A 22,414-nucleotide genomic window follows, 5' to 3' on the forward strand; every position below is an offset into this window, starting at 1 on the left:
CAGGAGATATCATCTGAAAAGTTTAACATTTCCTGCAAATGGACTTAGGGTGAGAGACCATTATATGCCACATGACTTGGCTTTTGAATGGCAGCTGGTGTGATTGTGATTCCTTACTTCCATGTGGGTGACAATCACAGAGGACCCCTCCACCATCACTGAGTGAAGCCTTTTGGTCTCAGCAGGCTCCTCACAGCGGCCTTCACGTCCTTGTTCCTTAGGCTGTAGATGATGGGGTTGAGCATGGGGGTCACCACCCCATAGAAAAGAGGGATGAGTTTGTCTGAAAGATCCTCTTTGTCTGCTCCCATGGAGTCCTTAGACTTGGGTTTCCCATACATGAAGAATAAGGTCCCGTAGAAGACAATCACCACAGTGAGGTGGGCAGAGCAGGTGGAGAAGGCCTTTCTCCTCCCCTCAGCTGAGGGGATCCTCAGGATGGTGGTGATGATGAAGACATAGGAGAAAGAGATGAACAGAACCGGGACTCCCAGAAAGATCACATTTGTCACCTCCATGCTGATCACATTGATGGAAATGTCAGCACAGGCCAACTTGAAAACAGCCAGAATCTCACAGGTGAAGTGGTTGATGACGTTGTTCCCACAGAAGGGCAGCTGAATTGCCAAGGATGTGTGTACCACGGAAGCAGCACCACCAATAGCCCAGGAGCCGGCAGCCATGGGCACATAGGCAGCCTTGCTCATGATCACAGGGTACCTAAGGGGGTTGCAGATGGCCACATAGCGATCAAACGCCATCACGCTCAGGAGCAAGCACTCTGTTCCTGCCATGGCAAAGGAGAGTGCCATCTGCACAGCACAGGCCGAGAAGGAGATGGTTTCCTGGGGAGTCAAAAAGCTGTCCAGGACCAGTGGGACTGAGGAGGTAGTGAAGCAGATGTCCAGGAAGGAAAGATTCCCCAGGAAGAAGTACATGGGTGTGTGCAGGCGGGAGTCAAGGATGGTCACCAGGATGAGGACCCCGTTGCCCAGCAGGATCACCAGGTACATTAGCAGGATGAGCATGAAGAATGTCTTCTCCAGCTCTGGGTGGGCAGAGAGCCCCAGGAGAATGAACCCCATCACAGGGGAGGTCTCATTGGCTTTTTCCATGTGATATCCCCTCTGCCATCAGCAAAGTACTGAGCAGCACATCAGGCTTTTTGGAAAGAGTCCTAGGCATCTAATATGTGGTCAAGTTCCACTGCATAATAGAAGAACATACCTGTGCAAGAGAAAAATGACGAAAAGAGACAGTAGGAAGTATCTTAGAAGACAGAAGTTCAGAGCTGGACCAAATTCTTGGACCTAGAAAGTGATTAAGTTTCTTTGAACTTTGATTACACGTGGGAGGAAATTGTGCAAAATTGTTCAACTGTATTCACATAGAAACAAGCCTAGTTAATACTCAACCATAAAGAGGATTACTTCTTCAGTCTAGTGACACAGGCTTGAGCATTGACAGAATAGATCTGCCTATTTGAAATATGGATTTATTTCTATGCATGGGGAGGTCCTATAGCTGGGAAATTTATGAAGCCAACAAATGGATTTGTTGGAGTGACTGAACTCACAACACTGTGCAGCTTACCAACTAGTTAATGCAATATTAACAACCACACTCTAACTACAGTTATCAATAGTAGAGTATATGGCATTAACTTCTGATCCCATCTCATTAGGATGCTTGTGAAATTCCTAACCGTGAATGACTAAGAACGTTTTTTCTTTGTCCTTTTATGTTTGCATTTTATTCTTGTGTTATCTTCTGACTCTGACTCCATTCTTGAGTTCTATGCAAGCAGTTGGCTTTTAGGAAGACCTATATGCCTTTGTGTAGAGGATATCTAGTCTCTTACTTGCAATTTCCCTGACTCTAAATTCAAAGTACTCATATATAATATTTTGATAGCTCCTTCTTAATGACAGTGGCTCTATGAGTGTGTATAAGAGTGGGTGGATGATGGAAGATGAGTGGTTAATATTAACATTAGTGAGAATCTACCCTGTGCCATATTCCTTGAAACAGCTCATGGAGAAGATATTATCATTCAGGTTTCACAGGTGAAGTAACTGGAGCTCAGAAGATAAATTTGCTCCTTGGGGTTGAATGGCAGAGCTGGAGTTGGATCCCAAGCCCTAGTCCTGATTTCTTTCATGAAACAGCTGCTTTTCTCTTTTGGTGCACAGCTTTGCAAAAGATTCTGTCCCTCCAATATCAGACAGACCTTGTAGTCCTATTTATAATTTTCTCTGTGCTAATATTACTATAGCATAATGATAAATTAAAAGGACAAAGTCAAACTTGTACGCTGTTATGATCTCAGTCAGCTCTGTGTATTCTCTGGCCAGTCTCACTGTCTGTCCAACACTCTCTTCAGTCATGGGGAGGGTTTATGTCAGATGTGTTGTCAGGCAGTGCAGCTCCCATCCTAAATGGAACTCAGGGTTTCTCAAACTCTTTACGATTGACATTTTGTGCCCGATAATCCTTTGGTGTGAGGGCTGTCCTGTGCATTGTAAGATGTTTAGCAGAGTCTCTGGCCTCCACTGATCAGTTGCCAATAACATCTTCTACCCTGAGTTGTAACAACCAAAATGTTTCCAGATGCTGCCACATGCTTCCAGGGGAAAGATGGTGGTGGGGGGGGGGGGGGGGGAAGGGGAGGGGTGGGGGGGCAGTGCAAAATTGTACTCAGGAGGGAACCATTGGTCTAACCCAGGAAAAGCTTTCCCCATTACACAACCATGGGTCTCAAGGTATTTCCTGTGCAATCCAATTCCCCTCTTCCCATTCCTTCACAAGGCACAGGAGGGTGTTCCTGGTTGCTCAGTGCAAGCCAACACCCTCTGAGTGCCCCACCCTGAACTTCCACCCCAGCTTATCTCCTGTTCCTCCTAGTGCACCTGTCACCCACTCCAGAAAATGAAGAAAAGCAAACATTACATTCAGTGCCACAAACCAGATTCACGCAGATGCTGTGGTTGCAGAGGCCAAGGAAAATGATTTCTGTTAGGGAAGCCACACTGCCCATTCCCACAAGATACATCTATACACACAGAAGTTTCTATCCATGAATAACATCCTGTGGGCATGAATGATGTGTGGGATTTGGCCTCCTTGACAGCTGCCTCCGTGGAAGCCTCTGTCTTTCATGAAAAGTTGCTGAGTACACTTGTTTAATTGAAATGAACTGTAGAGCTGGGAAGACTCTGCACTCTGAAATCAGAGCTAGTAGAACTACCCCTGCCTGGGTGATGGATATTCTCTCAAGCTGGAGCAAGTCTCTTCTCCTCCCTTGGCCTCAGTTTCCCCATGTGCTCCATGAGAAGGCTGAATAATTGCTTCCCAGGGCATCCCAGCTCTGAGGGTTGTCATGGACTCTCCAGCGCCGACCTCTGCAAGCCGGGAGCAGTCCTTGGTGAAGGTGGCTGCCCACACTGATGAATGTGAGGGGTGTGTGTGTGTGTGTGTGTGTGTGTGTGCATGTGTCTGTATGTGTCTGTGTGTGTCTGTGTAAAGGGGAGATCTGAATTCCTGGTTGTCCATCAAGAAACATTCAATAGTTAGTCGAGCTATGCCAGGTTTTGGAAGGGATTCAGAATGAAAGCAAACAAAGAGGTCTGGTACCTGCAGCCCCGTAAGAGGAGGGAGAGAAGCGGGGAGGTGGGAGACAGCCAGGGAGAGCAGGCGGAAGAGGGGAAGCTTTGGGCTTAGTGGCCGCTTCCTGCAGGCATGGAGCCTCAGTTTGTCCCAGGGACCTGGCTTGGCTCATGGTCTTGTCTCTACCTGTCCTGGAGCTAGCAGGCAGATGAGAAGCAGGAAGCAACGTGGTGCTGTAGAAACAGCCCCATGCACTGTCAGGCAGCCTTTCTGGAGGAGAATTTGCCTAGAAAAAGGAAAAATTCAAAAAGCCTGCCTACTCCTCACCTCAGCCATTCTCCTTCAAGGAAATGTTTTAAAGAATCAGTGAGCTTGGAGGCCAAGATCTCTCAATAAAGGTATTTATCACAGCAGTATTTGTGAATGAAAATAGGAAACAATACAGCTCTCCACCAATAAATGCTTAAGTAAATCATGCTTTTCACATAATGGAATATTAGGCAGACCTTATAGTCCTATTGGTAATTTTCTCCATGCTAATATTACTATAGCATAATGATAAATTAAAAGGGCAAGGTCAAACTTGCACACGCTATTATGATCTCAATTAGGTAAACAGTCATGTGGATAGAAAGTGACTGGAGGCCGGTCGCAGTGGTTCACGCTTGTAATCCCAGCACTTTGGGAAGCCGAGGCGGGAGGATCACTTGATGTCTAGATTTCAAGACCAGCGTGGTTAACATGGTGAAACCCTGTCTCTACTAAAAATACAAAAAAGTTAGCAGGGCATGGTGGCGCGTGCCTGTGTTCCCAGCTACTTGGGAGCCTGAGGTGGGAGAATCATTTGAACCCGGGAGGCGGAGGTCACAGTGAGCCGAGATCGCGCCACTGCACTCCAGCCTGGGTGACAGAGAGAGACTCCAACTCAAAAAAAAAAAAAAAGTTACTGGAAAGAAAAGATAGCAAAATCCACAGGGGCAGGGCATTCCTCGGTGTCTCTTCAGTACTTCCCAAATTTTCTCTGAATACCATGGTACGAGTTATTTTGTATTCAGGAAAAATCTCAGCATTTGTCAGAGGAGGGTGAGAGAAACGGAAAACGCTAGCTGCAGAGTGGGCTTAGAGACAGGGCTGGTGCTGGCCCACCTGCCTCTCGCCCCCTGACCCTAAGGGAGTCCGCTTTTCCTCTGAGCCTCCCTTCCTCACCTGTGGAGTGGGATGGAAGCCCTGCCAGCCTCCCTTGCGGCTTGTGTGGGGACAGAGCAGCAAGGACAGGGAGGGGACTTGGTTCATGGGGTCCCTGGAGGGCACTGGGAGCCCAGCAGCTCGTCTCTGCGCCAGCAGCAGCTGTTTAGGACCGGTGGCAGCTGGGAGGTTTCTGGGAGCAGAGGCCCGCGAGGAGGAAAGCGCATCTGAGGGAAACGTCCTGCAAGACGCACGGCCCCATCTCTGCCACCGCCCCAGCCCAGCTCTCCCCATCTGCTTCGTGTGCGGTGGCCGCTTCTGAGTCTTCTGATCCCACACGCAATTCTCAGTTCCTCCCTGAGCCCCCGGCCAGACGCTGTGCCAGAGAAAGACGCCCGACACGCCCCTACTTTACCTGGGAGACCGTCTTTCTTCTTTTTCCTCCTAAATCGTGTGGGGACTTTAGCCTCTGGTGGTGTTTCTCTCACTTCATTCCTTTCAGCTGTGCTGGTGTCCCAGCTCCAGACCCTTCATGAAGAGGATCTGGCATCCTGGCCTGAGGCCCAGAAATCCCGAAGGTTGGTTTTCCCCAGCAGCCGAAGGAATTCTCAAGCCGCACCGTGGACTCCAAGGGGCCCCTGACACCTTAGTTACTCCAGGGCCCTGCTAATCCCACAAGTAATTTAAAGTTTGGATACCTGGGAGCTCCAGGGACCACACCCCATCCCAATTAGAGGTGGTGACAGGGGCCCAGACTACTGGACATGGAGAGGAGACCTCAAAAATGCTGACTCCCCCCTGAGCTTTCCCTCAGGTGTCAGAGGAGCAAAGACGGTGCTCGCTTCAGGGAAGAGCACCTTGTCCCCAAGTTGAAGTCCTAGAGATCCAGAATGGTTGACAAGACAGATGCCTTCCAACCGCAGCAGCAGCAGCGCAAGCTCCATCTATGGAGTGTCGCCATGTGCCGGGCACACGACAAACACCGTACATATATGGTATGCATGTGACGCATGTGAGTTGAGCGCCTACTTTCAGTCGGCCCAGAAGATCCCCCGATGTTTTCATTTGAGGGACAGCCTTCAAAAAGTTAAGCAATTTACCAATGATCACTCCTGAGCGGCAGAGCTGGGATTTCAGTCTGGATACACCTGATTTTCTTTTTCATCACTTGTAGTCATCATCATCATCACCACGACTGTCATCATTATTAGTAGGTATTACTTGACTTGGAACAAAATTAAGATACAGAAGTGTATATATTAAAAATTAAGCCTCACTCTCCAATTACCCAGTCATTCTGTCTTGTGGCAAGCAATATTAGCAATTTCTTGTGTGATTTTTTCCCCCAGAGATATTCTATACTAATAAGTATTTTTGAGACAAACTAAGCAGAAATATACTTTGTTTTACTATCTTCCTTTTCTCATTTAAAAATATACATTGGAGAGTTTTCTTGAAAAAAAAATTTGCTGTCCATTCTTTTAAATGGCTACATATACTCCATTGTATATGTTAAAGGATGGGTGTGCCATCCTTTAATTAGCCAGTTAGCTACTGATGGCCTTTTTTTTTGTTTTAGATGGAGTCTTGGTCTGTCCCCCAGGCTGGAGTACAGATCTTGGCTCACAGCAACCTCTGCCTCCTGGGTTCAAGCGTTTCTCGTGCCTCAGTCTACAAGATTACCAATATGCACCACCACGCCAGCTGATTTTATTTTATTTTATTTTTGATGGAGTCTCACTCTGTCACCCAGGCTGGAGTGCAGTGGTGCAATCTTGGCTCTCTGCAACCTCTGCCTCCTGGATTCCAGCGATTCTCCCACCTCGGCCTCCCGAGTAGCTGGGATTACAGGAATGTGCCACCATGCACGGCTAATTTTTTGTATTTTTTAGTAGAGATGGAATTTCACCATGTTGGCCAGGCTGGTCTTGAACCCCTGACCTCAAGTGATCCAACTGCCTTGGCCTCCCAAAGTGCTGGTATTACAGGCTGAGCCACTGCACCCAGCCACTGATGGTCATTGATTTTCCAACCTTGGGCTATTACAATCAATGCTACAACAAATACCATCGCATAGTCATAATTTAGCACATGCGGTGAAAATATATCTGTTTTATGCTCAGTTGTAATTTTGATAGAGATTGTCAAATTCACACGTTGCTCCCTTTGCACACTCTGCCAACATAGTGTGTTGGCCTTTGGGGCTTTTTGGTCTTAGCCAATCTGATAGGTGGGAAGTTATATGGCATTATAGTATCTAAAACTTGGTACTTGAAACTTTTGGTATTTGTAATAATTTAAAATGTGAAATATAGCACACATATACACATTAATATGAGTATATAAAACATATTTTTAATCTAGAGAATATTAGCAATTACCACCTAATTTAAGAGACAGAACATTGCCAGTACCTTTGAGGCTCCCTGGGTATCCCTTTCTGATCCTAGTCCTCTTTCCCTCCTTCCAGAGATAACTACACTCCTGGTTTTAGTTATAACCATTTCCTTGCTTTTATTAAATTTTGTCATCTATGTATGCATCCTTAAACAGTATAATTTAGGCTTGCCTCTTTCTAAACTCTGGATAAATGGTATCAGTCGTAGGTATTGTTTTTGACTTGTTTCTTCACTCAATATTGTTATGTTTGTGAGATTCGTCTATGTTTATGAGCGTAGCTAACTTTGTTAATTTATATTGTTAAAATCCATTAAATGAATGCAGCACCGCTTACGTATACATTCTACTTTGATGAATAATTGGGTTGTACATTTCTCCTGGTGTACATACATATTCCTGATTTTCCTAATTGAATTTACAACCCATCCTTTCTCCACTGATCTGCAATACCGTCTCTGCCATGCATCAGGTCTCCTAATAGGAATGGATCTGTGTGTGGCGTTCCTAATTATTTCAATTGGTTTACTTGTCTATTCCTGTGTCATCACTACACTGCCCTCATTGAGTGCTTTATAGTATGTGTTCATTTCTCGTAGGGTACATCCTTTCATCTCCACCCAATACTTCTTCAAATATGTCATAGCTGTTCTTAGTCCTTTTGTTCTTCTACATAAACTATACAACCAGCTTATTAAATTCTACAATATTTCTTTCTATGATTTAAAAATTGGGATAGAGCTGAGGGCGGTGGCTCACACCTGTAATCCCAACAGTTTGGGAGGCCATGGCGGGTGGATCACTTGATGTTAGGGGTTCGAGACAAGCCTGGCCAACATGGTGAAACCCCATCTACTAGAAATATAAAAATTAGCCAGGCATGGTGGCATGTGCCTGTAATGCCAGCTACTTGGGTGGCTGAGTCAGGAGAATCGCTTGAACCCAGGAGGTGGAGGCTGCAGTGAGCTGAGATTGCGCCACTGTACTCCAGCCTGGGCAACAGAGTGAGACTCTGTCTTAAAATAAATAAATAAATAAATAAGTAAAATTGGGATAGCATTGACTCTATAGATGAAGCTGAAGAGAACTAACATCTTTATAACATTGAGTTTTCTCACCTGTGATTGATAAATTAGTTCTTGCTTTATTTTAATATTTATTCAAAATTTTTTATAATTTATACTTTCATGCCTAAAGATCTTGGAGCAGTTTGCCAGGCTTACCCTTAGTTAGTGTATATTTCTTGGTATCTTTTAAAAAAATGTCATTATCTCTTGCTGGAATGTAGAAATGCAGTAGATTTCTTTTTACTATTAATTTAGGGTCTAGTGACCTGGCTAAACTCTCTTTTCTTTTTTTTAAAAAATGAAATTTTTATTTTCTATTTCTTTTAAAATTTATTTTCATTTTTAAAAATCTGTCCTCACAATATATTCTCATAAACTCTTTTCAATTCTTATAATATATCTGTAAATTATTTTAAATTTTCTCATAGGTCACAGTAATATCATCTGTGAATAATGACAGTTTTTCTTGCTTCATAAAGTTTAGACTTGTCTCTTTTTCTTGCTTTGCTGCACAAGCTGGTTCCTCTAGTTCAACGCCGAATGAAAAGTGGCAATAGCAAACATCCTTACCTCATTCCCATCTCAGAGAGAATACTTTCACTATTTTCACCATTTAGTATGATATTTGCCAGAGGTTTTCATAGATAACATTCAAAAGAATGTTCCCCTTTTGTTCCTCGTTGGCTAAGAATATTTATTATGAAAAGGCATTGAATTATTGTTACCTGTTTTAAAAACCTCTAAACTTTGGAATAATTATAGATCCATAGAAAGTGGCAAAGATAGTACAAATATGTCTCTTGCATCCTTCTGCTAGTTTCATCTGCTTGTTACACCTTACCTAAATACACAATATTCAATATACAATAGCATACCAGGAAATTAACATTGGTGCAATGTGTACGTGTATAGTTCTATTTCATTTTATTGCATGTGTGGATTCATACGACCACCAGTGCAATCAAGACACAGTATTATTCTGTCACCACAAAGGTCTCCCCTATGCTATCCCTTTTTAGTCATCCCTACTCCCTCCCACACCATCCATAACCCCTGGCAGCCACTAATTTGTTTTCCATCCCCAAACTTTGGTCATTTGAGAATGTTATAGAAATTGAATCATACAGTATGTAATCTTTTGATACTGACTTTCTCTCACTCAGTGTAATGCTGTGAGGTCTATACATGTTGCTGAATGTATCAGTAGTTAATTTCTGTTTATTGCTGAGTAATAGTCTGTGGCATGGATGTACCAAAGTTTGTTTATTCATTCACCCATTTTAGGACATTTTGGTTGTCCCAATTTTTGGCTATTGCAAATAAAGCTACCGTGAACAATTGTATAGTAGCTTTTTGTGTGTGTGTGGACATAAATGTTGATTTCCTGGGATAAATGCCAGAGCGTTATTTAGTTTAGTGTAATTGCTGAGTTACATGGTAAGCATACGTTTAGATTTTTAGGAACTGCCTGTTTTCCAGAGTAGGTGTGTCATATACACCTCCCACCAATAATGTGTGAGAGATCTAGTTTCTCTGAATCCTTGCCAACTTCAGTGCTGTGAACATGTTTTATTCTACCTGTTCCAATAGGTGTGAAGTGATACTTTATGGTCTTCATTTGCATTTCCATAAAGGTTTGTGATGTTGAACATCTTTTTGTTGCTATTTGCCACTGTATATCCTGTTTGGACAAGATGTCTCTTCATGTATTTTGCCCATTTTCTAATTGAATTATTATTATTGTTGTTGTTTTATACTGTCAGATTTTAAAAGTTGTTTTGGTGACATCCAAATTTATCCTTTTTTATGAATTTTGCTTTTTAGTTGTTATGCCTAAGAACTCTCCACCATGCTATATGTTTCAAAGATTTCACTCCTATATTTTTTGCTAGGAGAGTTATAGTTTTACACTTTAAATTTAAGTCTGTGATCCATTGTGAGTTAATTTTTATTTGTCACCTGGGGTACAAGGTGACATTTCAATATCTGTATGCAATGTACAATGATAAAATCAAGGTTTTTTTTTTTTTTTTTTAGCATATCCATCAACTTGAACATTGAGCATTTCTTTCTGTTGGAAACATTCAAAATAACCCTCTTCTAGTTATTTGAAAATATAGCATAAATTATTATTAACTATAGTTACCCTACAGGGCTAAAGAACACTAGAACTTATTCCTTTTCTCTAGCTATAATTTTGCATGCGTTAGCCGAATTCTCCCTCCTCCCCAACCCCCACTTCCCAGCCTCTAGTCATCACTACTCTATTCTCTACTTCTATGAGATCAACTTATTTCACTTCTACATATTAGTGAAAACATGTCATATCTATCTTTCTGTGCCTGGCTTATTTCACTTAACATGTCCTCCAGGCTCATCCACGTTGCTGCAAATAACAGGTTTTATTCTTTTTTATGGACAAATAGTATTCTATTTTGTATATAAACCACATTTTTTTCATCCATTCATCTCTTGATGGACACGTAGGTTGATTCTATATCTTTGCTATTGTCAGTAGTGCTGCAGTAAACATGGGCGTGCAGATATCTCCTCAACATGCTGATTTCTTTTCCTTTGGATATATAGCCAGTAGTGGGATTGCCGAATCATGTGGTAATTCTATTTTTAGTTTTTTGAGGAACCTCCATACTCTTTTCCATAATAGTTGCAGTAATTTGTATTTTCAACAACAATGTGTGCATTCTCTTTTTTTCTGCATCCTTGCTAACATTTGTTATTTTTCTCTTTTGATAATAGTCATTCTAACCAGGGTGAGATGATGTCTCATTGCAATTTCAGTTTGCATTTCCCCGATGATTACTGATATTGAGCATTTTTTCATATACCCATTGGTCATTTGCATGTCTTCTTTTGAGAAATGTCTATTCAGATCATCTGTCAATTTTTAAATCATATTATAGTTGACCTTTGAACAATGTGAGGGTTAGGGACTTCAACCCCCAGTACAATTGAAAATCCATGTACACCTTTTGACTCCTCAAAAACTTAATAGGCTACTCTTGACTGGAAGCTTTACCAATGTCATAAGCATCCAATTAACACATATTTTGTATGTTATATGTATTATATACTCTATTCTTACAATAAAGTAAGTTAGAAAAAGAAAATGCTATTAAGAAAATCATGAGGAAGAGAAAATATATTTACTATGCATTAAGTAGGAGTGGATCATCATAAAGGTTTTCATCCTTATTGTCTTCATGTTGAGTAGGTGGAGGTGGAAGTAGAGAAGGGAGGGTTTGTCTTGCTGTCTCAGAGGTGGCAGAGGTAGAAGAAAGATTATGTATAAGTGAACCTGTACAGTTCAAACTGCTGTTCAAGGGCCAACTGTGTTTTTATTGTTGTTGTTTTTGGCCACTGAGTTATTTGTATATTCTGGATATTAATCCCTTGTCAGATAAATATGTTCTCCCATTCTGCAGATTATCTCTTCACTCTGTTGATCATTTCCTGTGCAGTACAGTAGCTTTTTAGTGTAATATAATCCTCTTTTTTTATTTTTGGTTTTGTTGCCTGTGCATTTGGTTTTGTTGTCTCTGCATTCTTCATAAAAATATTTGCCCAGACCAGTGTCCTAAAGTGTTTTCCCTATGTTTTCTTCCAGTAGTTTCCTAACTTTGGGTCTTTAATTCACCTTTAGTTTATTTTTGTATATGATGAGAGATGGGTATCTTAGTTTCATTGTTCTGCATATAGGTATCCAGTTTTACCAACACCATTTTTTGAAGAGACCGTCCTTTCCCCAATGAATGTTTTTGGCACCTCTGTCAAAAATCAGTTGGCCATAAATATGTGAATTTATTTCTGAGTTCTGTATTCTGTTTCACTGTTTTTGTTTTGTTTTGTTTTGTTGTTTTTGGTTTTTTTTAGACAGAGTCTTGCTCTGTCACCAGGCTGTAGTGCAGTGGTGCAATCTTGACTCACTGCAACCTGCGCCTCCCGGGTTCAAGCAATTCTCCTGCCTCAGGCTCCCAAGTAGCTATGACTACAGGCATGCACCACCACGGTCAGCTAATTTTTGTATTTTTAGTAGAGATGGGGTTTAACCATGTTGGCCAGGATGGTCTTGATCTCATGACCTCGTGATCCACCCAGCTCGGCCTCCCAATGTGCTGGGATTACAGGCGTGAGCCACCACACCTGGCCCCCCCCCCTTTTTTTTTTTTTTTTTTTTTTTTGAGATAGAGTCTCACTGTGTCACCCAGCCTGGAGTGTAATGGAGTGATCTCAGCTCACTGCAACCTCCGCCTCCTGGGTTCAAGCAATTCTCCTGCCTCAGCCTCCTTAGAAGCTGGGATTACAGGCACCCACCACCATAACTGGCTAATTATCGTATTTTTTAGTAGAGACAGGTTTTTACCATAATGGCCAGTCTGGTCTCAAACTCCTGACCTCAGGTGATCCTCCCGCCTTGGCCTCCCAAAGTGCTGGGATTACAGGCGTGAGCCACCCCACCCAGCTGGTTTCATTGTTCTATGTATTTTTTCTTACGCCAGTGCCATGCTGTTTTGGCCACAATAGCTGCAGTAGGAGGTCACATAGTGTGATATCTCCAACTTTGTTTTTTTGCTCAGGATTACTTTGGCTATTCAGGGCCTTTTGTAGTTCCATAAGAATTTTAGGACTTTTAAAAATTTCTGTGAAGAATGTCATTGATATTTTGATAGGAATTTCATTGAAGCTGTAGTTTGTTTTTGGTAGTATGATCATTCATTTTAACAGTATGAATTCTTCCAATCCATACACATGGGATGTCTTTTTATTGTTTTGGACCCACTTTAATTTCTTTCATCAGAATTTTATAATTTTCCTTGTAGAGGTCTTTTACATCCTCAGTTAATTTTTTTTTCTAGGTATTTTTGGTGTGACTATTGTAAATAAAATTGCATTCTTGATTTCTTTTTCAGCTAGTTGTTATTGGCATATAGAAACACTACTGATTTTTGTGTGTTAATTTTTGTATCCTGCTACTTTACTGATTTCATTTTTTGGTTCTAAGTGGGTTTTTTTCTGGTGGAGTCTTTAGGTTTTTCTCTGTATAAGGTCATGTCTTCTTCTATAAACAAGAATAATTTTACTTCCTCCTGTCTAACTTGAATGTCCTTTATTTCTTTCTCTTACCTGCTTGCTTTGGCTAGGACTTTCAGTACAATGTTGAGTACGTGTGGTAATTTTATAATTTTCCTTGTAAAGATCTTTTACATCCTCAGTTAAATTTATTTCTAGGTATTTTTGGTATGACTATTGTAAATAAAATTGCATTCTTGATTTCTTTTTCAGCTAGTTTGTTACTGGTGTATAGAAACACTACCGATTTTGGGGTATTAATTTTTGTATCCTGCTCCTTTACTGATTTCATTTTCATTTACTCATATTTTATTCTTTCCATTGTTCTTTCTTCCTGGTGCTTCAAGTTATTTTATTTTATAATTTTTTTTTCTATTAAAGAACTTACTTAGCCATTAGTTTAGGGTAGAGTTGCTGATTACAAATTCTCTTACTTTTCCCTCATCACAGAATGTCTTCATTACATTTTCATTCCTGAAGGACTGAATTCTTACATCACTAGACATAGAATTATGAGTTGACAGTTCTTTATTTTCGGTACTTGAAAAATGTTGCACCACTCCTTTTGAGCCTGTTTCGTTTCTTGTGAGAAATTCATTGTTCTTCAAATTGTTTTTTCCCTGTGGATGAAGTGTTCTTTCTCTTCCACTGCTTCAATATTTTTTCTTTGTCTTTTAGTTTTCAGAAGTTTGACTGTGATGTATCTTGATGTGGATTTTTTGGGTTTATCCAATTTGGAGTTTGGACTGGGAGGTTTATATATTTTGAAAAATTTGATAAATTTTCAGCCATTATTTTTTCAAATACTGTTTTAGCTCCACTTTTCTCATCTCCTTTCCATATTATGATGACACATGTATTAGATCTTTTGTTGTAATCCTACAGGTCTCATGGCTCCTTTCATTTTTTTATCAGTGGATTTTTTCAGTGTTGTTGGGATTGGGGTAATTTCCAAAGTTTTGTCTTCAAGTTCGCTGGTTCTTTAATCCTTTCCCTCCATTCTGTTGTTGAGCCTATCTATTAAGTTTTAAAAATAAGTTGTTGCATTTTTTTCAATTCTAAAATGTCCATTTGCTTTTTTCTTTATATCTTCTATTTATTTGCGGAGACTTTCTCTTTTTTTCTTTTGTCCCAAACATGTTTATAATTGTTTGTTGAGGAATTTCTATTATACTCCTTTAAAAATCATTTTCAGATAATTCTAAGTAATAGCATCTATCAATTGTCTTTTATCATTCAATAGGAGATTTTATTTTTTCTTATTTATTTATTTATTTACTTATTCATTCATTTTTTATAGACAGGGTCTCACTCTGTCACCCAGAATGGAGTAGAGTGGTGAGACCATAGCTCACTGCAGCCTTGACCTCCTGGGCTCAAGTGATCCTCCCACCTCAGCTTTCAGAGTATCTGGGACTATAGGCACATGCCACTGTGCCTGCCTAATTTTTTATTTTTTGTAGAGATGAGGTCTCACTATGTTGCCCAGGCTGGTCTCAAATTCCTGACCTCAAGCAATCCTCCTGCCTTGGCCTTCCAAAGTGCTGGGATTACAGGCATGAGCCACTGCAACTAGCTCCAGTTACTTTTAGATACTGAACTATTCTTCTTCCTCAGTTTTCTCTCACAATATAGACAGAACCCAGCGGTATTTAAGCATTTGTCTATTCACCAGCCAACTCTTCTGAAGCACTCGGTGTGTGGAGCCATGACAGTGTTTGTAAGGGACTGAGATGGCTTCAACCTGGCCAGAGTCTGGGAGGCTCCTAGGTGCTTGGGGAGGGAGATGGGTGACCCAAAAGATTATCTACAGTGACTTGGGTGGTGAACGGGATCAGGAAGTCTTTTCAGGGAATGACTTGAAGGACACGAAGGGCTATATGGGAGGAAACAAGAATGGGAAGCTGCCGTCATCTCCTGGAACCACAGGTGCCATTCTTGTCAGTTTGGAGTTGGTCTGCCTGAGTAATAATAGTGTGTAGCCTCACCTGAGAAGACAGCAAAGCTCAACTTGGGAGAGTCTGGCCCTCTGTGTGCCTGGAGCAATGTTTTTTCTCACCTCTCATCCAGGGTAAATCCAGTATGTTGGTCACCTGTTCTTGGAGCTGGCTCTTTCCCAGGAGAACTTATCTGTCTTTATGTCTTTTCATTTATTTCTAGTTGTTTCTCATGTCTTATCTGCAGGGAAGGCACCTCCTGTCATTTATTCTGACTCTCTGACTACATCCCAGCTTGTCACCACTTGCCTTCCTATTATCTGTTTGATCTCTTTCTGGGAAGGCATCTCATTGCCTGCCCAGGTTCATCTTTTCTCTTTGCACAGTTCTGACTGCCAGAAAGTGTTTCCTCATATTGACACAGGCAGGGAAATCTCTAGGTTTGCCCTTGTGAATGTGATGATGGTTCAGCTTCACTCAAGGATTATAAGTTAATAGGAAGATATCAGACTTAGGCACTGGGGAAACTGGCATTTGCCAATCACTCAATGCATGGAAATCATTAAGTCCCTTTTCCTCTCTGGGCCCCAATTTCCACATTGCTCACTTTGGGATAGATTATTTTACAGAATATTCCATCCCAGGGACTAAATGATCTCATACATTTCTCTCTTGGACTTCCTTTCTTCCTCGTGTGCCACTGTATCTGAGGCCAGGGATGGGGCTGAGTCAAGAAGAGTTCGAATTGTGAGCAAAAAAGAGTTACAAATCTTTAAAAAGTTGCCCCCTTTGTTTTTATCATAAAACATGTTGATAAGGGGCTATAAATATCCAATCTTGTCTGAAAGCAACAGTCAGATGAGTTAGCACCTGAAATGGGTGAAAGTTACATTTCTTGTCTTTGTTCTGTGTTTGGGCAAAAGCCACAAAGGACCACACATTGCATATATGAAGCAATTTAAATTCCACTCTGAAATGGGGTCTTTTCTAGTCTCTGAAGTGATTTAAAGCTTATAAATTCAAGTCACAAAGTTAAGAAACTTCTTATACATCTAGGATCATGTCCCCATGATCCAATTATTCTGAAGTCTCTCCAGAAATAGTTTCTTCCCTCCCTCCCTCTCTTCCTACCAATTCTGTGGTACTGTTGGAAAACATTAGAGAGAAAGGATCATCCTGGCCTTGCCCAAATTAACATGAACCCCCGTCAATGAGAACTCTCACTAGAGTCCATGATAGATCTGGGAGACTGTGAAACCCACCACACAGGAAAAATCCTTGTAGCTCAGTCCCTTTGATCATTTCCAAATTCAGGATCCTAGGGTTGGATGAAAGCCAGCAACCTAGATGATCTCTTGTCTGTATCCCACCAAATAGGTTCTATTAGGCAGCTGTTACTCAGGCCAGCCTTTTAAAGGGTCATAAATAAACCTGGTCATGGCTCCTACCAGAGAGTTTCAGAGGCACAGCAGCTGTGGACTTCAAAAAGAGCAGTCAATCACAGAAGTGGCATCCTGTTGTGCACAGCTGAGTCTTCTCCTGTGTATGTGTGCATGAGTATCCTCTATCTGTGCATTCATGAGAGCATTGCTGGTTTACCACTGGGATCTGGTAACCTCCACTTCTAAGATCCAAAGCTGAAAGCTGTGACTGCCCAGGCAGCAGCCAGAAGCATCTTCAATGTGGATCACTGTTTTCTGATACACTATAGTTTCTTAATTACATTTCAGTTTTCTGTTTCCCATTTAATTCTAATACTGGTGGTGTTGTGATGAGCTCTCATTCCACAGATGTCCTTGGTGTACAAGAGGAGCCTGCCCAGCGTCAGCAAGAAATAAGAGTTGGGCAATCCTTTCCACCTCTTCCACAAATGAATACACCTGCCTTGTACACCAGCTCTAAAAGTCCTAGAATCAAATACATGCCACATTCATGGTCATAAGCCATTATGCCTTGCATTGAATTTTTCTTTTTGTAAGATATATTATATATACAAAAGAGTATAAAAAGCATATGCAGGCCAGGCACGATGGCTCACGCCTGTAATCCCAGCACTTTGGGAGGCTGAGGCGGGCGGAATCATAAGGTCAAGAGATAGAGACCATCCTGGCCAACAGAATGGTTTGTGTTTTGTAAAAATACAAAATTAGCTGGGTGTGGTGGCGCATGCCTGTGATCCCAACTACTCAGGAGGCTGAAGCAGGAGAATCGCTTGAACTCGGGAGGCGAAGGTTACAGTGAGCCAAGATCGCACCACCACACTCCAACCTGGCAGCAGAGCAAGACTGTCAAAAAAAAAAAAAAAAAAAAAAAAAAAAGGGCATATGTATACCATTCAAGGAAAAATATGAAAATACACACCATGCACCCCTTACCCAGGTCAAAAATTAGAATGTTCTAGTACCTTAGAAACCCCTCTTACTTCTCCCCTCAATTACATTCCCCTCTCTTCCCTCTCTCCTAGAGGAAAACACTATTCTGACATCTGTTAACATCTATTAGTTTTGCTTTTTAAAAATTTTGTATGATTGGAATTATACAGTATATAATCCTTTGTGTGTATCTTTTTATACATCATAACGTGAGATACATTCATGTTGTTGATGTATCACGTTTTCATATGTACTGCAAGTTTTGCTGCAGAAATCAGTAGCTTGTTTTTTTAATTGTAGTGCAGCATCCCATTAAATAAGTATAATAGAATTTATGTATTCATTCTACTGTTGATAGACTTTTGTGCTATTTCCATTTTCTGGCTATTAGTAAAGCTGTTATAAACATTCTTGTATGTGTTTTTTGGTAGAAATTTACCCTTATGTCTCTTGCTTATATAGCAAGAACTGGGATTTCTGAGATACATTTCTTTCATTTTAATAAGCATTTGTTGAGCTCTTACTGTGTGCCAAGCTCTATGGTGGGCAATTGGGGCGATTGCATAGATGTATACCAGACATGTAGCCTGTCTTTAAGGAGCTCATAGTTTAGAGGAGGAGACTGTTATGTCCATAATTCAAATAAGGCTGAGTAAGATCAGTGCTAACTTTGCATTAGAAGCAACATATTATAGGCAGGCAAAGGAAGGAGTCATTAGCCCTCACTTAGAGTCAAGGAAGTCTTCTCAGAAAAAGTGATATTTAAGCTGATCTCCAAATAGTAGCATTTTCACTGGTAATAAATGGAGAAGGAGAGGGCATTCTAAACTCAAAACAGCTCAAAGGCAAGGTGTTTGAAAATGTATGGTTGGTCATTGATGTAGATAATAAGGTCTGGGGTAGTATAATTGGAGGACAGGATGTAAGAAGGAATTTAGTGGTCTATGAAGATTTTGGAAGATCTTAAAGGTTTAGCTAAAGACTCTAGGTTTCCCTCCAGAGGCCCTGAGGGTGAGTACTTCGGATGACAGAAGTGACATCTTTTGCCTGTTTCAAATATAATGAGACCATCAAGAAGCCAGTTTTGTCTGTGCCCAAGTAAGCACTGTGGGGGCCATAGAGTCGGCAAAGATACACCTCAGACTTGCTGGAAAGTGTGCAGTGTGCAAATAAGAGTGCTCCACAGACTGTTGAGGAGGAAGGCGTGGTCTGTGCTGCAGTTTTACAGTGAGACATTACTTGACTCAATTTCCTTTAGCCCCACCCCTTGCTGCTTGGTGATTCTCCCATGGTTGAAGAGAATATTGATATTGTATGAGAATCAGATAATTTAAGAGCTGAGAATAATCTGAGATCACTGTACAATTGTGGAGACTGTGAGTCAGGGAGGAAGGGTCCTGCCCTGGACAATGCAGGGCATTTGAGGAAGAGCCAGGCTCAGCATCCAAACTTAACTTCTAATGTAATTATTCTGATATTGCCTCTCATAATATCTTGGACCTATTCACAATTTATTAATGTTAGAAGTCTGGAGCAAATCTACTGAGGTGAAAAGGGCTGGGGCAGAGAAAGTGAGTTGGTGAATAATATATTGTAGTAATTACATTCCCCAAACTTACTCAAATGTGATTTCTCCATCTCTATGTACAACTATGGAGTAATCATTAGGAATTACCATTGAGTGAAGAAGGCAATGTGGAGAAAGTGTGTATTGTGTGCTATCTTTTAGGTGGGAGAATATGAATATATCCATATATTATATTTTTTAAAAGGAAAGATAAACCACTAAATTTGAGAAGTGGTTATCTGTAAGTGAGGAAGGTAACGGGATGAAGGGGACAAGGATAAATGTTAGATTTCATTAAATATACCTTCTCTTGTAGATTTGACTTTGATTTTTTAAAATTATTTTTTCTTTTTATTTCTTTCTTTTCTTTTCTTTTTTTTTTTTTTTTTTTTTTTTTTGGAAACAGGATTTTACTCTGTTGCCCAGGCTGGAGTGCAGTGGTACAATCTTGGCTCACTGCAACCTCCACTTCCTGGACTCAAGCAATCCTACCACCTCAGCCTCCCAAGTAGCTGGGACTACAGGCATGTGCCACCATGCTTGAGGAATTTTTTCTTAAGTTTTAAATTTTTATGCAGATAAAGTCTCACTATATTTCCCAAGCTGATTTTGAACTTCTGGGCTCAAGTGATCCTCCCACCTAGCCTCCCAAAGTGCTGGGATTACTGGCATGAGCTTCCGCACTCAACTAGATTTGACTTTAGAGCCATGCATTTTTATAATTAGAAGATGGAAAAAAGCAAAATTCAAAAGCAAAATGAAATACATAAACCAAATAACTATAAGAGAGGAATTATCCCAACTAACTTTAAAAATCAATAATTTGTACATATCTAGCAGGAATTACCCTAAGGAGAAAAGGAATATAAAACAAAACAAAAAATAAAAAACAAGAATAAGAAGAAAAGTTCTTTAGAATCTTAAGCTTTTTCTTTTCTTTTTTTAGTATTCCTATTGATGAAGGTAGTATTAGTATTGTCATTCCAAAATTATTTTGTGTGTATATTTGTGGAGTAAATCAAATGATCAATTATGTTAGTGTCACTGAGTATCAAGATTTTGGATACATTGAGAAGCTACAAATGTATATTTATTGAGGTTACCTGGAAACTATAGACCTGAATATACGGTGGAAGTATCAGTGTGAAATTGTCATAGTTTACCTTAAAATAAAAGAACAAAACTATATTTTCTAACATTTTCCATAAAAAGGAATTAGAAATGATGACAAATTCAGTAGCAAGGAACACCTTTAGCACTCAGATTATGGTATCTAAACATCATTTTCCAATAAAAGAACCAGAGCTCTTGGAGAAATCGCTGATTCCCCGGCTGGCACAGGAAACAGAAAAGTTGAACCTGAATCATCTTCTTATCCCAGAAAGCAAGGAAGCCATCAAAGACTATTAGGGGCATGTGAAAATGACTTAGGAATCATGAGTCATTAATTACAGCTAAAAGAAAACATTTGGCCAGGTGTGGTGGCTCACACGTGTAATCCCAGCACTTTGAGAGGAAGGAGGGTGGATCCCTTGAGACCAGGAGTTTGAGACCAGCCTGGCCAACCCCATGGTCTACTAAACATGGTGAAACCCCATCTCTACTAAACACAAAAATTAGCAAGTGTGGTGGTGCACACCTGTAATCCCAGCTACGTGGGGGGCTGAGGCAGGAGAACCACTTGAACCCAGCAGGTGGAGGTTGCAGTGAGCTGAGATTGTGGCATTGCACTCCAGCCTGGGTCACAGAGTGAGACTCTGTCTCAAAACAAAACAAAAAACTGTTAAGTTTCTCCATCTAACCTCTGGTATGCAGGAAAAGGAGACACATATCACAGGAAAGCAATCAGTAAAATGCAGGCCGTGGGGAATTCCCCAGCACAAACAACTCAGTTTCTTACACAGACACACACAGTAAGGAAACAAAGGCAATAAAGGGAAAAATAGATTAAAAGAGATTTATCCACTAATTATAATGGACCTTTTAAAGATCTTAAGTTAAACAAATTGAAAAAGAAATATATTTAAAAGACATTTGGGGCCAGGCACAGAGGCTCTCTCGCCTGTAATCCCAGCACTTTGGGAGGCCATGGCGGGTGGATCACCTGAGGTCAAAAGTTCGAGACCAGACTGGCCAACATGGTGAAACCCCGCCTCTACTAAAAATACAAAAAAAGCAGCTGGGCATGGTGGCGCATGCCTGTAATCCCAGCCACTTGGGAGACTGAGGCAGGAGAATCGCTTGAACCAGGAGGTGGAGGTTGCAGTGAGCTGAGATCACGTCATTATACTTTAACCTGGGCTATTGCCCAGAGTGAAACTCTGTCTCAAAAAAAAAAAAAAAAAAAAAAAGGACATTTGGATAAATGTTAATAGTGAGTGAAGAGTTGGTGGTATGATATTTAAAAGGTGTGATGCTGGTAATTTAATTTGCTTAAAAGACCATGCCTGTAATCCTAGCACTGTGGGAGGCTGAGGTGGGTGGATCATTCAAGTCCAGGAGTTTGAGACCAGCCTGGGCACCACAGCAAAATCTGGTTTCTATAAAAAAAACTTTAAAATTTGCTGGGTGTGGTAGTGCACACCTGTAGTCCCAGCCACTTGGGAGGCTGAGGTGGGAGGATCACCTGAGCCCAAGGAATTTGAGGCTGCAGTTAGCTGTGATCATGCCACTAAGCTTCAGCCTGGGTGACTGAGTGAGACTTTATCTTGAAAAAAAGAAAAAAAGAGAGTGTCTACCATTTATTATAGATACACACTAAACTATTTAAAAATGAAATGCTGCTGGGTGTGGTGGCTCACGCCTGTAATCGCAACACTTTGGGAGGCTGAGTCAGGTGAATCACGAGGTCAGGAGTTTGAGACCAGCATGGCCAACATGTTGAAACCCCGTCTCCACTAAAAATACAAAAATGAGCTTGGCATGGTGGTGTGCGCCTGTAATCCCAGCTACTTGGGATGCTGAGACAGGAGAATCATTTGAACCTGGGAGGTGGAGGTTGCAGTGAGCCGAGATCACGCCATTGCCCTCCAGTCTGGGCAACAGGGTGAGACTCCATCTCGGAAAAAAAAAAAAAAAAAAAAGAAATGCTATCGTGATCTGGGATTTGCTTCAACATAATTCAAGCAAGTGAGGAGAAGTGAGGAGGTGCATGGCTGAACAAGATATACCACGATGTGATTACTGAATCTGGAT

At 41.0% G+C, this 22,414-nt stretch overlaps 1 protein-coding gene across 1 annotated transcript; it reads right to left on the bottom strand.

Moving 5' to 3' along the window:
- Positions 1-1,163, bottom strand: OR2S2 (olfactory receptor family 2 subfamily S member 2). Its single transcript, XM_007968762.3, has one exon. The coding sequence runs from the start codon at positions 1,113-1,115 to the stop codon at positions 156-158; it is 960 nt and encodes a 319-aa protein (XP_007966953.2). The 5' UTR covers positions 1,116-1,163; the 3' UTR covers positions 1-155.
- Between the last annotated feature and the right edge of the window lie 21,251 nt (positions 1,164-22,414).

Source organism: Chlorocebus sabaeus, chromosome 12 (assembly GCF_047675955.1).
Source record: "Chlorocebus sabaeus isolate Y175 chromosome 12, mChlSab1.0.hap1, whole genome shotgun sequence".
Lineage (NCBI taxonomy): Eukaryota > Metazoa > Chordata > Mammalia > Primates > Cercopithecidae > Chlorocebus > Chlorocebus sabaeus.

Excerpts from the sequence above, each read along its gene's own strand:
- OR2S2 (XM_007968762.3), bottom strand. The coding sequence starts at position 1,115 with ATGGAAAAAGCCAATGAGACCTCCCCTGTGATGGGGTTCATTCTCCTG.